This window comes from Stegostoma tigrinum, chromosome 31 (assembly GCF_030684315.1).
Source record: "Stegostoma tigrinum isolate sSteTig4 chromosome 31, sSteTig4.hap1, whole genome shotgun sequence".
Lineage (NCBI taxonomy): Eukaryota > Metazoa > Chordata > Chondrichthyes > Orectolobiformes > Stegostomatidae > Stegostoma > Stegostoma tigrinum.
Window position 1 is genome coordinate 2,374,414 of NC_081384.1, and position 15,796 is coordinate 2,390,209.

The 15,796-nt window shown below is 45.5% G+C and overlaps 1 protein-coding gene across 1 annotated transcript in view; it reads right to left on the bottom strand.

Annotated features, from left to right (window-relative positions):
• The window catches only part of LOC125466385 (trafficking kinesin-binding protein 1-like), a 59,771-nt gene extending 48,602 nt beyond the window's left edge, over window positions 1-11,169 (bottom strand). The window contains exons 1-2 of the mRNA XM_059638653.1: window positions 11,115-11,169; window positions 10,836-11,021 (exon numbers count right to left, since the gene is read on the bottom strand). Coding sequence (XP_059494636.1) covers window positions 10,836-11,021; window positions 11,115-11,169 — 241 coding nt within the window. The remainder of the gene's footprint in view (window positions 1-10,835; window positions 11,022-11,114) is intronic.
• Window positions 11,170-15,796: the final 4,627 nt, after the last annotated feature.

Genomic DNA, 15,796 nt, shown 5'->3' on the forward strand with positions numbered 1-15,796 from the left:
TCAAAAAACAAACCCAGCCTGGTTTTTGAAGCAGCAGTCTTCAGAAAGCCTGAAAAAAGCATTGCGTAAACATAAAGAACATTCAATTATTTTTACAGAAACCATGACTATCCCAAATAGATCACAGACAGAGACATGCACCATGGACAACCGAAGGCCATTCAGCCCTTCCAGCCAATCAGTTAGCCGACAGTCAAGTTGTACCCAGTCATTAAATATGTTTAGGACAGAGACTGAGAGATTTTGAGTTATTAAAGACATCAAGGCATGGCAAGGTAGTTCAGGAATACAGTATGGAGCTGGTTGATCAGCCATGATGTACAACAGCAGAGGAGGCTCAAGCGGCTGAATGGCCTACTACTGCCTCAAGTTCCGATACCTTCATCTCAGGTCCACATCTCCTGAACACTCCTAGCCAAGACGGAAATAAAATCAGCACCTCCTCCACAAGAAATATCCAGTGTCCCAACATCCAAACTGTGGAGGGTGGAGAGCCGGGGGCGGCGGAGGGGGTGGGGGGTGGTGGTGTGTGGATGCTGGGTGGGGGGGAGCCAGTGAGGAAACTGGATTCCTCTGTCACCTCAGTGAGGAAACTGGATCCCCCACCCCCTCAATGAGGGAAACTGGATTCCATTGTCTCCTCAGAGAGGGATCCAGTTCCCTCACTGAGGGGACGAGTGATCCAGTTTCCCTCACTGATGGGATGAGGGGATCCAGTCTCCCTCACTGAGAGGATGAGGGGATCCTGTTTCATGTATTGATTGGACGAGGGGATCCAGTTTCCCTCACCGAGGGGACGGGGGTATCCAGTTTCCCTCACCGAGGGGACGGGGAAATCCAGTTTCCAGCACTGAGAGGATGGGGGATCCAGTTTCCAGCACCGACCCATGTGTGAGGAAGTGCCCCTTGCTCCTGAATACTTTAAAAGCTGCAAAAAAGGGATGTGAGAAAATCATTGGCTGGTACTGTCGGAAAAACTTTTTAAAATTCACTGAAGAAGAACTGAGGAGCTACTGGATGTGGAGCAGAGTGAGTGAGAAACAGAGCAATTGTTGAGATCTGTTCTATATCCTAAGGTTTCTGTGGAATTTAATCAACGGCTTATTGATTTGTCAATCAGAGATATACCAGGCTCTAATCTTGCTGCTATTATTGGAAAGAGACTAAGCTCTGATTTCTAGCAATTTTCCAACTGTACTATTTATACCCTGTGGGGAGCAACGTTGTGGCCTCATTGACAGGTTACTACAGGGTCCTAAATCCCTTTCACAATCAGCACCTCTCTCCCTATGATAGGCGAGGCTAGGACAGCCACAGCACATGAGGAACTGCAAACAAATCAAACGCAATATCCAACAGCAATTTTAGAAAGTGGTAATGGAGAGAATTCAGGAATTGTCTCCCTGCTTTGGAAAACTGTACATGTCCCACGCATCCATAAGACGTAGGAACAGGAGTAGGCCATTCAGCCCCTTGAGCCTCTTCCACCCTTCAGTAGGATCATGGCTGATCTGACACTCCTTAGCTCCCCTCTTTTCAAGGGGTGACACCTGTCAGCTCCGGGCTTCTCAGATTAGACTCACTGAGTCATAGATTCATACAACATGGAAACAGACCTTTCAGTCCAACTCATCAATACCAACCAGATAGCAAGGTTCATCTAGTTCCATTTTCCGGCACTTGGCCCATATCCCTCTAACCCCTTCCTATCCATGTGCCATTACAGATGCCTATTAAATGTGTAACTGTATCAGCCTCCACCACTTCCTCTGGCAGCTCATTCCATTCACGCACCACCCTCTGCATGAAAATATTACCCCTTACGTCCTTTCTATATCTTTCCCCTCTCGCCTTAAACCTAGTTTTTGGACTCTTCCACTCTGGGGAAAAGGCCTTGGCTATTCACACTAGCCATGCCCTTCATGATTTTCTAAACGCCTATAAGGTACCATGCCTCAGCGTCCACACTCCAGGGAGATGACCCCAGCCTATTCAGCCTCTCCTTATAGCTTAAACCAGCAATCTGTCATTAGGGACAGAATGACTGGAAATGTGGACACGTTGAGTTTCACAGGGAGAGCTAACAGGGGCTTGTGAAGGAACATCACTTTTCATTCATGACATGCGTTATACAAGCAAAGAAACAGGCCATTTGGCCCAAGCACTCCATGCTGGTGTCTATGTTCAACTCTTCCCATTATCCTCATACAAGTCTGGCACTGCAAGCTATTACTCTCCCCTCCATCAGGGGCTTTAGCAGGTTCCATATAAATATGTCTGGGCTTTTGTCTTAAACAAGCTTTATTGGAGAAAATTCCATATTCGCACCAGTCTGAGGTAAAACAGCCTCTCCAGACATTCCCTTCCAGTTTTTTTTGGAGACTGCTTTGCCTAACTGACTCAGGTTTTCTTCTTCTTGATGTGGGATACTTTCTCCATGGCTGCATGCCAAGATTATTCTAACATTCTCCCCATTCCCATCCTTCAAAGATAGTGCTTATCTAAAACTCTGTTGCCCAGATGTGATATAAACTGCAGGATTTGTTATATATTATTAACATTATTTACTTTAAGCTTGGGCTTTGTATTATTGATTAATTATTGAATTATTAGTTAGTAACATGTGAGTTTTCTGTGTGTCTGAAGTTCATCATTAACTGTTAATTGTATCTGTAGCCATGGGGGTTGCTTTTAAAACAGTTTACAAGGGCTACTTTGGCAAGCCAACGGGTTTTTGCTTACTTTCAAATTTTACAACATAGCAAGGTAGACAATTGTACCTCAAGGTTTCAGTTAGAAAGTTTTAGACTTGGTTCTTTTTAAGGGAGAGATTTTGTTATTCAGTTTTATTTTGTGTAGTTCTGTGAAGTCGTTGCATGGAGATGCATGTGTAGCGCAGAACTCCTGAGAATGGCATATATAATTAAACTAGAATACTTTTGTGATTAATAAAAACAAAAGAACAGCAGATGCTGTAAATCAGGAACAAAAACAGAAGTTGCTGGAAAAGCTCAGCAGGTCTGGCAGCATCTGTGAAGGAAAAAATCAGAGTTAATGCTTTGGGTCCAGTAACCCTTCCTCAGAACATTCATGCTGCCAGACCTGCTGAGCTTTTCCGGCAACTTTGTTTTTGATTGTAGAATACTTCTGTATATGGGATTAATGTTAGCCCTAGGCCAAGGGAGTTGGGATAAAACCCTGAAGGGGACTTGAAGTTGACTTGGTTTATACTGAGGCATATGATAGCTCCAAGAATGACCTATCAGAGCTACCAATGTTGGATAAGGCTGAAGATAACAGGCACTGATAAGAGGATTTACAATGGGTTGTTATGTGAGTGGAATTATGCTGAATCATTCAGGTCTGCTAAGGGCTAAGATTGCAAAAAAAATCAGTAACTGCCGTCTCTACCAAACATTCAGGGCAAAACATTCGGGATTGGTCATGTGCACAGAGAATTCCAAATAAGGCAGACACTTGGCACAGAAATCAGCGCATAAAGCAGCACAGGAAACCCCGGACTTTTCAGCAGGGCTTTAAAGAATAGCAATGCAAGAGGTATCCTACATTGGGAGGCATCGGGAGGAGGACCAGACTGGCCAGCTGTAAACTCTCCCACGTAATAACATTTGGGGTTCGTTACAGAACACAGGGCAGTGAAACATAATGATCAAGATAGCTCTAGTACTTTAAAATGTGAGTCATTCATTGAAGTGCTTAAGAAACAAATTGGGTTTTATAGAGCTCTAAGTGTCTTAACAGGCAGCACCAGTCTAGAAGGTAAAGTCACCAGCTGAGGTGTTAAGAAAGGGATTTTGTATGTGAACTCTACAAGGGATGTTTTAATTAAAACTTGTGAAGAATTGTTTCAGGGTTAAGAGGATTCTACCTTTACTGTGTATAAAATTTGTTGAATTTGTGTGAAATAAATAGATCGGCTTATTTGCACTATCTTCATTTCTTTTGCTTGATAAACCTCTGATGTATTGTTAAAACAAAATCTACAACATTGTGTGTTTCTGTTGCAGTAAGAGAGCACCTCATTAAAACCAAATGAAACAAGTATGATCTATAGGCCCCATTTAGAGTACTGTGTCCAATTTTGGGCCCCACACCTCAGGAAGGACATACTGGCCCTTGAGCGTGCCCAGCGGAGATTCACATGGATGATCCCTGGAATGGTAGGTTTAACATATGATGAACGGCTGAGGATCTTGGGATTGTATTTTAGAGTTTAGAAGATTGAGGAGAGATCTAATAGAAACCTACAAGATAATGTATGGCTTAGAAAGGGTGGATGCTGGGAAGCTGTTTCCATTAGGCGGAGAGACTAGGACCCGTGGGCACAGCCTTAGAAGTAGAGAGGGTAAATTTAAAACTGAAATGAGGAGACATTTCTTCAGCCAGAGAGTGGTGGGCTTGTGGAATTCATTGCCACGGAGCGTAGTGGAAGCCGGGACGTTAAATCTCTTCAAGGCAGAGATTGATAAATTCTTGATTTCACAAGGAATCTAGGGCTACGGGGAGAGTGCAGGGAAGTGGAGCTGAAATGCCCATCAGCCATGGTTTAAGTGGGGGAGTAGACTCGATGGGCCGAATGGCCTTACATCCACTCCTATGTCTTATGGTCCAAGCCAGATTTCAATCAGGAATCTGACTTGCTTAGTAAGAACATCCACCAGGATCACAACACAGGATTTAAATAGTGTTTAAATTCATTAACCCACACCCTTTGTGCTCTACATTGGCTTCCTGCACAACAATGTCTGAAATTTAAAATCCTTCTCTCTCTCTCTTTCTCTCTATCTCTCTCTCTCTCTGCCATCTTAGCCATCCTATAGCTCTCCAAGACATCCAGGCTCTAAAGGATCCTTATTTTAATCTCATTACCTATGGGCGGTCACAGCTTCAGATCCCAAGCTCCCAACCTCTGGAATTCCCTTCCTAAAGTTCTCGGCCTCTCGCTGCTCTTTTTCAGATGCTTCTTAAAACCTACCTCTTTGGACAAGATGTTTATCATTTGTTCTGATTTCTCCTTATGTGGCCTAGTCTCAAAAATATCAAAACGGGGGTTTTATTGATACTTTTCTTATTGAGCTCCTTGAGTCATTGCACTGTGTTCAATGTTATTGTCCACCTGACAAATCCTTCCCTAATTTCAATGTCCTCAATTAAGCCACTCTAGACCTTCTCCCTTTACAAAAGATTAATTTGTTCACAGGATATGCATGTGACTGGCTGGTCATTTATTGCCCGTCGCTAGTTGCCCCCTTGAGAAGGTGGTGATCTGCCATCAAGTAGGTCCACAATCCCCTTATGGAGGGAATTCCAGGATTTTCACCCAGCGACAATGAAGGATCAGCGATAGATTTCCAAGTCAGGATGGTGAGTACTTTATATTTTACACTTCAAATATCTTTCTTGTGAATCCAAGTGAGTGAGGCACTCTGAGTTTGAGTGATGTGTTTTTGAGGGTGTCAGTTAGCTCAGTTGGCTGGGCAGCTGGAGATGATGCCCACTGATGCCAGCAGTGTGGGCTCAACTTCTGTGCCAGCTGACATTACCAGGAAGGTGCCACTGCCTCGACCACCCCACAACCCCATACCCCCTGCCTGAGGTATAATGACCCTCTGGTTAAACCACCACCACCCCGATGGTCCCCTGGGACTGCGACACCTTCACCTTTACTGGTAAGTATGAACATAGAACATTGCAGCGCAGTAGAGGCCCTTCGGGCATGTTCTGAGTGCCAGTGTGAGGCTCCAGTGGTGGCGAACTGCTACGGTTTGGAAGGTCCATTGCATCTGCACCCACTCCCTGATGAGCATTCCCCCACCCACTCCCCATAGCCCCACACATTTGTGCAGCCATTTAAACACCCTGGCACTGCGAGGAAGGTAAAGAGAAAAGTCTGAAAGGCTGAGCACTGGCAACCAGTCGCTGTCAAAGGAGCCAGGACAAAGGGCTTTTAATCAACTGCTGCCAAAGCCAACAATCTCAAAATCAAAATCAATAAGGATAGGATTCTTGGCAGCGTGGAGGAACAGAGGGATCTTGGTGTGCAGATACATAGATCCCTTAAAATGGCCACCCAAGTGGACAGGGTTGTTAAGAAAGCATATGATGTTTCGGATTTCATTAACAGGGGGATTGAGTTTAAGAGTCATGAGATCTTGTTGCAGCTCTATAAAACTTTGGTTAGATCGCACTTGGAATACTGCGTCCAGTTCTGGGCGCCCTATTATAGGAAAGATGTGGATGCTTTGGAGAGGGTTCAGAGGAGGTTTACCAGGATGCTGCCTGGACTGGAGGGCTTATCTTATGAAGAGAGGTTGACTGAGCTCGGTCTCTTTTCATTGGAGAAAAGGAGGAGGAGAGGGGACCTAATTGAGGTATACAAGATAATGAGAGGCATAGATAGAGTTGATAGCCAGAGACTATTTCCCAGGGCAGAAATGGCTAGCACGAGGGGTCATAGTTTTAAGCTGGTTGGTGGAAAGTATAGAGGGGATGTCAGAGGCAGGTTCTTTACGCAGAGAGTTGTGAGAGCATGGAATGCGTTGCCAGCAGCAGTTGTGGAAGCAAGGTCATTGGGGTCATTTAAGAGACTGCTGGACATGTATATGGTCACAGAAATTTGAGGGTGCATACATGAGGATCAATGGTCGGCACAACATTGTGGGCTGAAGGGCCTGTTCTGTGCTGTACTGTTCTATGTTCTATGTTCTATGTTCTAACTGTTCAACAACCAGCGTCAACACTACAGCGACATCCACTGAAACAGTCATAACGTTCAACTGCGTGATAACAGGAACTGCCGATGCTGGAGTCTGAGATAACACAGTGTGGAGCTGGGGGGCAGCAGGCCAGGCAGCATCACAGGAGCAGCAAAGTTGACATTTCAGGTCAGAGGAAGGGTCCCAAACCGAAACGTCACCTTTCCTGCTCCTATGATGCTGCCTGACCTGCTCCCCCCCCACCCCCCAGCTTCACACTGTGTTGTTACAACATTCAACTATCCCCTCTTCACAAATAAGTCAAACACTGATCCATACAGAGGTTAGCACTGCCTCCTCACAGCGTCAGGGACCCAGGTTCGATTCCTGCCTCGGGCAACCATCTGTGTGGAGTTTGCACATTCTCGCCGTGTCTGTGTGGGTTTCCACCCACAGTGCAAACGTGTGCAGGTTCGGGTGGATTGGCTGTGCTGAATTACCAATAGTGTTCAGGGATGTGTAGGCTAAATGGATTAGCGATGGGAAATGCAGGGTTACAGGGATAGGGACATTGGGTATGGGTGGAATGCACTTCGGAGGGTCAGTGCAGATGTGATGGGCCAAAGTGCCTGCTTCCACACTGTAGGGATTCTATGATAACAAAGTGTGGGGCTGGATGAACACAGCAGGCCAAGCAGAATCTTAGGAGCACAAAAGCTGACGTTTCAGGCCTAGACCCTTCATCAGACCCTTCACCACTTTTTTCTAACCTAAGAACATGTTGCCAATTTTTCTTGTGTTTAGTATTTAGTAATCTCACTCTTTGGTAACCCAATGTGCCTGGTTAAATGGCTTTTCATAAAAAACATAAATTCGTCAGGTCTGGGAGAGAAAGAAGGGCTCTTTTTTAAAAATTGAAATCAAAATACTGCAGGTGCTATTGAAATAAAACCAGAAATTCCTGGAGAAACTCAGCAGGTCTGGTAACATCAGTGCAGAGAGAAACAGAGTTATCATTTTGAGTCAGATATGACCCTTCTCGAAACATTAACTCTGTTCCCTCTCTGCAGGCACTGCCAGGCCTGTTAAATTTCTCCAGCAACTTCTGTTTCTCTGTTACAACTAACCAAACAGTGGGTGGGTAACTAGGGGTAGCTGGTTCATTCATCTCCCCTGTAGTTTGAGGTATCCTGTATGGAACCGTAACAAATTGAGGAACTCACCCCTCGGAGACTGGTCAGAACAGCTGTATAACCCCGACCCTCTCCCTGCCACCCCCCCCAGCCCCTCATCCCATTCCCCCCCCACTACATTCTCTTCATCACATCCTTCATCTCATCCTCCTTGCCCTGTCCTTCACTCCCCCAACGCCTCACACCAGCCCTCTCATGCCGCCATCCTTATCTCCCCCACTCAACTCCACCCCCACATCTTCCCGCACCATGATCCCACTTACAAACACTGCACTGTTACACAAACCTCCTCTCTCCCATCACTGGTCTCTACAAGTCCTGCCATCCGTCATTTGACTGGCCGGTCTTCACCTCAGCACTTCTTAACGGGCAGCATCCTGTTGCTTTGTTTCATGCACATGACGGGAACCAATAACAATGCTCGGGTCACATCCACACTTTGGTAGCAATCAGGCGAACTGGTACAACACTGGAACCGATTCCAGGGATTTCTGACACACGGGTGGGGGCAGCTCAGAGGGGAGAGAGCTGGCTGCATGGTGCACACAGCACACTGACTTTGCCAGTTCACACTGGCATGGTTCTCTCTCTGTCTCTGCATCCCTTTTCTCCCCCTCCCCTTCTTTTTCACTGTTGCCAGGCAGAATTCTCCAGGCGAGCATTCCAGCGGCTTGTGTGAATGTCTACATTCGTTTTGGGAATAAATTTGAATAAATTGAGTCAATCTCTTTGTGCGCAGATGCTATGTTCTCCCCACCCCCTTCTTACTCCTCCTCCCTGTCCCATGCACCTCTCCACCCCCAGAGGGAGAAAGTGAATCTGATAAAGTCAGTGACAGTGGGAAGCTGAGCTTTGGAACAGAAAGTAACCTCTGTGTAACTCTGACTGCACTTATTCCTGGAGGTTTCCTCATCATGTGACTATTTATTCTGCTGCTGCCCCACCCAGTCAAATAGCCCTTTATTTACTTTCCTGCACACCTTAAACCACAAACATAAAACAATGCAAAACTCACACAACGTTTCATGTTTGCCTGACTCTCGCCCTCCCTCCCTGTCAGTTTTCTCCCCACATTTTCCTGCCAGAAATGTTTCATTTCTCAAAATGACTCTGAGCTAGTGAAATGGGGAACAAGTTTTGCTGAACTGTTCGGGGTACAAGATTGAGGCCAGAATCCTATGCCTGAGATCCGACAGGACATCACATTCCCAGCGTTAATAATACAAGCCTATGTCACCCAGTTACACCACAAACAGCCACTTACCCCACTTTATTGGGACTAGTAATGCCCCTAGGCTCACCCACCCACCAGCTGTCTCTTCAAACAGCAACAAGTGTGACGGAGCTGAACATAACATGAAAGAAAGTAAGAACTTGCACTTTGATAGCACCTTTCACCACCTTATAGAACATAGAATATTACAGCGAGTACAGGCCCTTCATAACATTACAAAGGCGTTTAAGGCCAAACCCTTTTTGAAGTTTAATCACTGACATAAGACCATGAGAAATAGGAACAGGAGATGGCCAGTCAGCCCCTGGGGCCTGCTCCACCAATCAATGGGATCACGGCTGATCCAACATTTCTCACATTCAATTTCCTGCTCTTTTTCCATAGCCTTTAAATCCCTGACAAGTTCTCTCTATCTCAGCCCTAAATATACACAAGGACATTGTCCCCACAGCTCTGTGTGGAAACGAGTTCCGAAGATTCTCAACATACAGGGAAAAGAAATTCCTCCTCATCTCAGTCTTAAATTGATGCCCTTTTATCCTGAGACTATACCTTCTGGTCCTAGACTGTCCCATGTGGGGAAACATCCTCTCAGCATTTACACTGTCGAGGCCCTTAAGAATGCCCTATGTTTCAATGAGAACACCTCTCATTCTTCTAAACTCCAGTGAGTATAATCGCAGAGATAGTATGAACTGCAGCTGATGGAGTCAGAGATAACACAGTGTGGAGCTGGATGAACACAGTAGGCCAGGCAGCATCAGAGGAGCAGGAAAGTTGACGATTTGGGTCAGGGCCCTTCCCCCTCCCCCATTTCTGAAGAAGGGCCCCCATCCAAAACATCAACTTTCCTGGTCCTCTGACGCTACCTGGCCTGCTGTGTTCATCCAGCTCCACGCTGTGAGTATAATCCCTGAGTATAACCCCAACCTGTTTCAGCTTTGTTCTTAAGACAATCCCTTCATACCAGGAATCATCCTAGTGAACCTTCTCTGAACTACCTCCCATGAAACAATATCTTCCCTGAAATAAGGGGACCAAAATTGCTCCCAGTACTCCAGATGTGGTCTCACCAGTGCCTTGTACAGTTGCAATAAGATTTCCCAACTCTGATACTCTAAACCCCTTGAAATAAGGGCCAACATTCCATCAGCCTTCCCGATTACCTGCAGCCTCAGTGTGCTAGCTTTCTGTGTTTGGTTCACAAGTTTCCCCTCATTTTCCAACAGTATTATCCATTTGCCAAATTTTTGTCCATTTACTAAAGCAATCAATATCTCCCTTAAACTGTTTATATCCTTCTCACAACCTACCCCTCCAACCACTTGTCTGTCTTCTGCAAATTTGGCTACAGTACATTCATTTTTATCCTTCAAGTCATTAAAACATAATGCAAACAGTTATGGTCCCAGGTCTGATCCCTGTGGAGCCCCACTAGTTATGGGTCACTACCCTGAAAAATAACCCCTTATCCTCACTGATAATGGGAACTGCAGATGCTGGAGAATCCAAGATAACAAAGTGTGGAGCTGGATGAACACAGCAGGCCAAGCAGCATCTTAGGAGCACAAAAGCTGATGTTTCGGGCCTAGACCCTTTTTCTGATGAAGGGTCCAGGCCCGAAGCGTCAGCTTTTGTGCTCCTAAGATGCTGTTTGGCCTGCTGTGTTCATCCAGATCCACACTTTGTTACCTTCAACACCATGGCCTCTTATCTTATGACTTAACCTGTTGTTAGTTGCCTTGTCATATGCCTTCTGGAAGTCCAAATAGAAGACATCTACTGGTTCCCCTGCACCCACTCGACTTGAGATGTAGGAAACATGATAGCCAATTGGCTTGCAGCATTTAAACAGTGCCTTCAATGTAACATCCCTTACTGTGAACAATCAGACAGAATCAGGTCACTTCCAGTAATGGTCGAGAAAGCAGGTTCAGTGACCCGCCCCTCCATGGGGATTCCACCTCTGACCCTCAGAGCCTGAATGGTAAAAATGTACCTGCCTCAGAGCAGCCACCTTCCCCATTGGCTGTGCTGACCAGGACCAATCAGTCTGCCGATGGTCATTGAGAGACTTCCTGCGGCTGGTGTGGGTTTGGGATTCACCTCTGGCTGCTGTGCAGGATGTTCGGACCCAGTCGGAAACTCAGGTCAGATTTAATGTCTTCGCGAAAGGTGCAGCATCTCATTGGAGACTGATCTGATAGACACCCTGTCACTCGTGCCTCAATACCTATTAATTTGTGACTACTTGAGTTTCACAAATAGCTGGGAAACATCTGCTGGTTCGTTATGAACTTTGTGATAATGTGCCCACACTACCCAGGGTTGTTGAGAAATCACCGTTAAATAAACTGTAGCAGGTTAGGGCCGCTATTTGATTGTGTCAGAATGAAAACAGAACGAGATTGGACACTTAGCGAAGCATCCCTGGATAGGAAAGGATCAAAAACTGTCCTGAAGTATAAACAAGCACTTTAGTTGTTGCTGTAGCACTGACCTTATAATCACATGGAGTGTGTCCAGAGGGACAGGGTAAGTCAATGTGGCTTCTTCACAGTTTTCCTGCACCTTCATATTCACAGCCTTGTTCTCTCTCCCTATGGACCTTCTGAGCTGCAGAATGCATCGGAGCACAGCAAAGGGAGGAGCCTGACTAAAACTTCTCACTCACAAGGACAACTTCGTATAATCCCACGGACTTGGCCTTTCAGCTGCTTGGCGTTGCCATGGCAATCTGCCTGCCACTGCGGACGTGAGGCCTGGCACACACACCCTAGCCAACAGGAGGTACACAATCCACCTGACATGCAGGCTTGCGGCCTAGCCCGCATGGACTCTGCTCCCTGTCTCCCCGGCAACCAGCCAGCTGCCTCGTTCTTTTACTGCACTTCATCCAAAGTACAGCCCACTGTCGCTTCACAGAGAGTGATCGCCTTGAGCGAGGATCCCTGAGCCTGGCACTTACAAACAAAAACCTTCCAGAAACCATTCAGTCTGAGCACAACTCTCAGTGCAGACAAAGACAGGTGGGAGAAACTCGGAATAACAGCACAAAACTACGCACTCAGACTCCGTGCCTGTATTTATACATCACCCAAAACTCCTCCTCCCCGTTTATTAAAAACAAATTCAGCATAATTTTTTGTTTTACCCCCCCGGGACAAACAGATCACAAATGCCTGGTTCAACTGAACTGTGTTCAACTCTACGCCCCACATTTTAGGAAGATTGTCAAGCTTTGGAACAAGATCAGCGGGGTTTACCAGAATAGGGCCATGCTGGAGCGAGGAGCTTCAGTTACACAGAGGGACTGAGAGAGAGAGAGAGAGGCTGGGATTGTTCTCCTCACAACAGTGACCTTTCAGAGGAGATTTACTCAAGACTCTCAGGACGATGAAGGGCTTTGCTGGAGTAAATGAAAACTGTTTCCTTCAGCAAGATATTTGGTAATGACTAGAAGGACCAGCAACAAGATGATGAAAAAGATTTTTAGGTGATGGTTCATGACCTGGAACCAGTTTCAATTTATATCAGCCCAAGGGCCTTATACCACAGTGTGGGGAATCACAGATTGATGTAATTTACACAAATGTTTCTGAAGGGTGGGTTACTGTCATGTTTAAGAATCAAGATCTGAAATTCTTTAAATCCCCTGCTCTTTAGTCAGTGAGAATTTATTTTAGAACTTTGTGCTGGACTGCTTCGATGGGCAGACAATCTGTAGTAGTTTAGGAAAAGATATTACCAACTGCTCAGAGTTTAAATTAAGACCATAAGACCATTGCATTTTCCCCATAACCCTTGATTCCCTTGATAATCAAGAAACTAGCTTTTCAGTCTTAAATGTACTCAATGACCTGGCCTCCACAGCCTTCTGTGGCAGTGAATTCCATAGATTCACCACTCTCTGGCTGAAGAAGTTTCTCCTTATCTCCGTTCTCAAAGGCCTTCCCTTTACTCTAAGGATGTGCCCTCAGGTCCTCATCTCTCCCACCAAAGGAAACATCTTCCCAACATCCACTCTGTCTGGGCCATTCAGTATTCTGTAAGTTTCAATTAGATCTCTCCTCATCCTTCTAAACTCCAGTGAGTACAGTCCCAGAGTCCTCAAACATTCTTCAAATGTTAAGCTTTTCATTCCTGGGAGTTTCCTCATGAACCTCCTCTGAACCAGCTCCAGGGCCAGTACATCCTTCCTGAGATATGGGGCCCTAAACTGCACACAATACTCCAAATGTGGCCTGACCAGAGCCTATAAAGCCTCAGTAGTACATCCCTGCTTTTATATTCAAGTCCTCTCAAAATAAACACCAACATTGCATTTTCCTTCCTGACTACTGACTCAACCTGCAAATTGGGGTGGAGCTGTCAATTTGGAGAAATTCCCTACCTTCCTGTACCAACAAGCCATTCTATCCCATCCTCCCTGGGTTTTTATGTGGCTACCCCTCAAATATATTGATCATCTCCCTGTGGGACTGAGTTCAACACCAAAGTTCCTCTTGAATTCCGGCATGGATTTATTAGTGACCGTCTGATTTGATGGTCCTAGATCTGAACTTGTCCAAAGGTTGCCACCCAGGTTGATAGGTTTGTTAAGAAAGCGTACAGTGTGTTAGGTTTTATTGGTAGAGGGATTGAGTTACGGTGCCCTGAGGTCATGTTGCAGCTGTACAAAACTCTGGTGCGGCCGCACTTGGAGTATTCCATACAGTTCTGGCCACCGCATTAGAGGAAGGATGCGGAAGCATTGGAAAGGGTGCAGAGGATGTTGCCTGGTCTGGAGGGAAGGCCTTATAAGGAAAGGCTGAGGGACTTGAGGCTGTTTTCGTTCGAGAGAAGAAGGTTAAGAGGTGACTTTTTAGAGACATACAAGATGATCAGAGGATTAGATAGGGTGGACAGTGAGAGCCTTTTTCCTCAGATGGTGGTGGTTAGCACGAGGGGACATAGCTTTAAATTGAGGGGTGATAGATATAGGACTGATGTCAGAGGTAAGTTCTTTACTCAGAGGGTAGTAAGGGTGTGGAATGCCCTGCCTGCAACAGTAGTAGACTTGCCAACTTTAAGGGCATTTAAGTGGTCATTGGATAAACATATGGATGATAATGGAATAATGTAGGTTAGATGGGCTTCAGATTGGCTTCACAGGTCGGCGCAACATCGAGGGCCGAAGGGCCTGTACTGCGCTGTAGTGTTCTATGTTCTATGTTCTAAAGGAGGAAGTAACTTCCATTAGTCTAAAATCTCTCATCCTTTTCTGAAGACCTCTATCTGCTTGTTTCTTTTAAACCTTCTCATTGCCAGAGAAAAGAGCCCAACTTTGTTCAAACTTCCCTGAATTGAGGGAGTCTTCTGCAGTACAAAGCTGAGCCCAGACCATCTGGTGCAGTCTGACACCTCCTGTACCTGAGGGAATGCTGTGCTGTCCACAGTGCCGCCTTTTAAATGAAGCAGTGAACTGGAGTCCCATCTGCCTGTCAAAGTGGGGGAGAAAGATGTGATACATCTATTGAAAAAAGAGCAGGGTATCTGATCAACATTGCTCTTTTAACAGGACAAAGTAGAAACAGATTAATTTGTTACTCCACAGTTCACTGTTGGTGTTTGCTTTTTTACTGGAGCACAGTGAATAAGACCATAAGACATAGGAGCAGAAGTATGCCATTCAGTCCACCATTCAATGAGATCATGTCTGATTTGATAATCGTCAACTCCACTTCCAGCCTTTTACCGATAACCCTGATTCCCTTACTGGTTAAAAATCTGTCTCCCTCAGCATTGAATATAATTAATGACCCAACCTTGACAGTCCCCTGTGATAAAGGATTCCACAGATTCACTCCACTTCAAGGAAAACAAACCCTCATCAACCCTTGCTGTGAGATTATACCCGCTGGTCCTAGACTATCCCACAAGGGGAAACAATCTCTCCACAAGAAGTCCCCTAAGAATCTTGATAATAAAATGTGAGGCTGGATGAACACAGCAGGCCAAGCAGCATCTCAGGAGCTCCTGAGATGCTGCTTGGCCTGCTGTGTTCATCCAGCCTCACATTTTATTATCTTGGAATTCTCCAGCATCTGCAGTTCCCATTATCCCTAAGAATCTTGTATGTTCTGATAAGGCTGTCTATCAGTCTGCTAAACTCCAATGAGTAAAGGCCCAACCTACTTAACCTTTCCTCCTGAGACACTCCCTCCATCCCCAGGATCAGCCAAGTGAACCTTCTATAGGCTGCCTCCAGGTATGTCTTTCCTTAGATAAGTGGCCAAAACTGTTTGCGGTATTCCAGGTGTGTCTAACTAGGCCCTGCACAGTTTTAGCAAGGCTTCTCTACATTTATACTCCATTCCCTTTGAAATAAAGGCCAACATTCCATTTGCACCCCCCCCAAGCCCCCACCCCATGCCCAACGAACTTGGACACTAGATTTTTGTGACTCGTGGTTAAGGATGCCCAAATCCCTCTATTCAGTTTTCAGAAATCTTCCATTAGTTAGGATACTTATTGGTTCTGTAAGGTTCTGAATACTTTTTCTGAATATCTCTATATCTTCTGAAACAAACTTAAATTTTCAATTACTCTGAGATATGGGAAAATAGTTGGCAGAATTAATCCCTGATTTATTCATGGTTTCTGTGTACAGC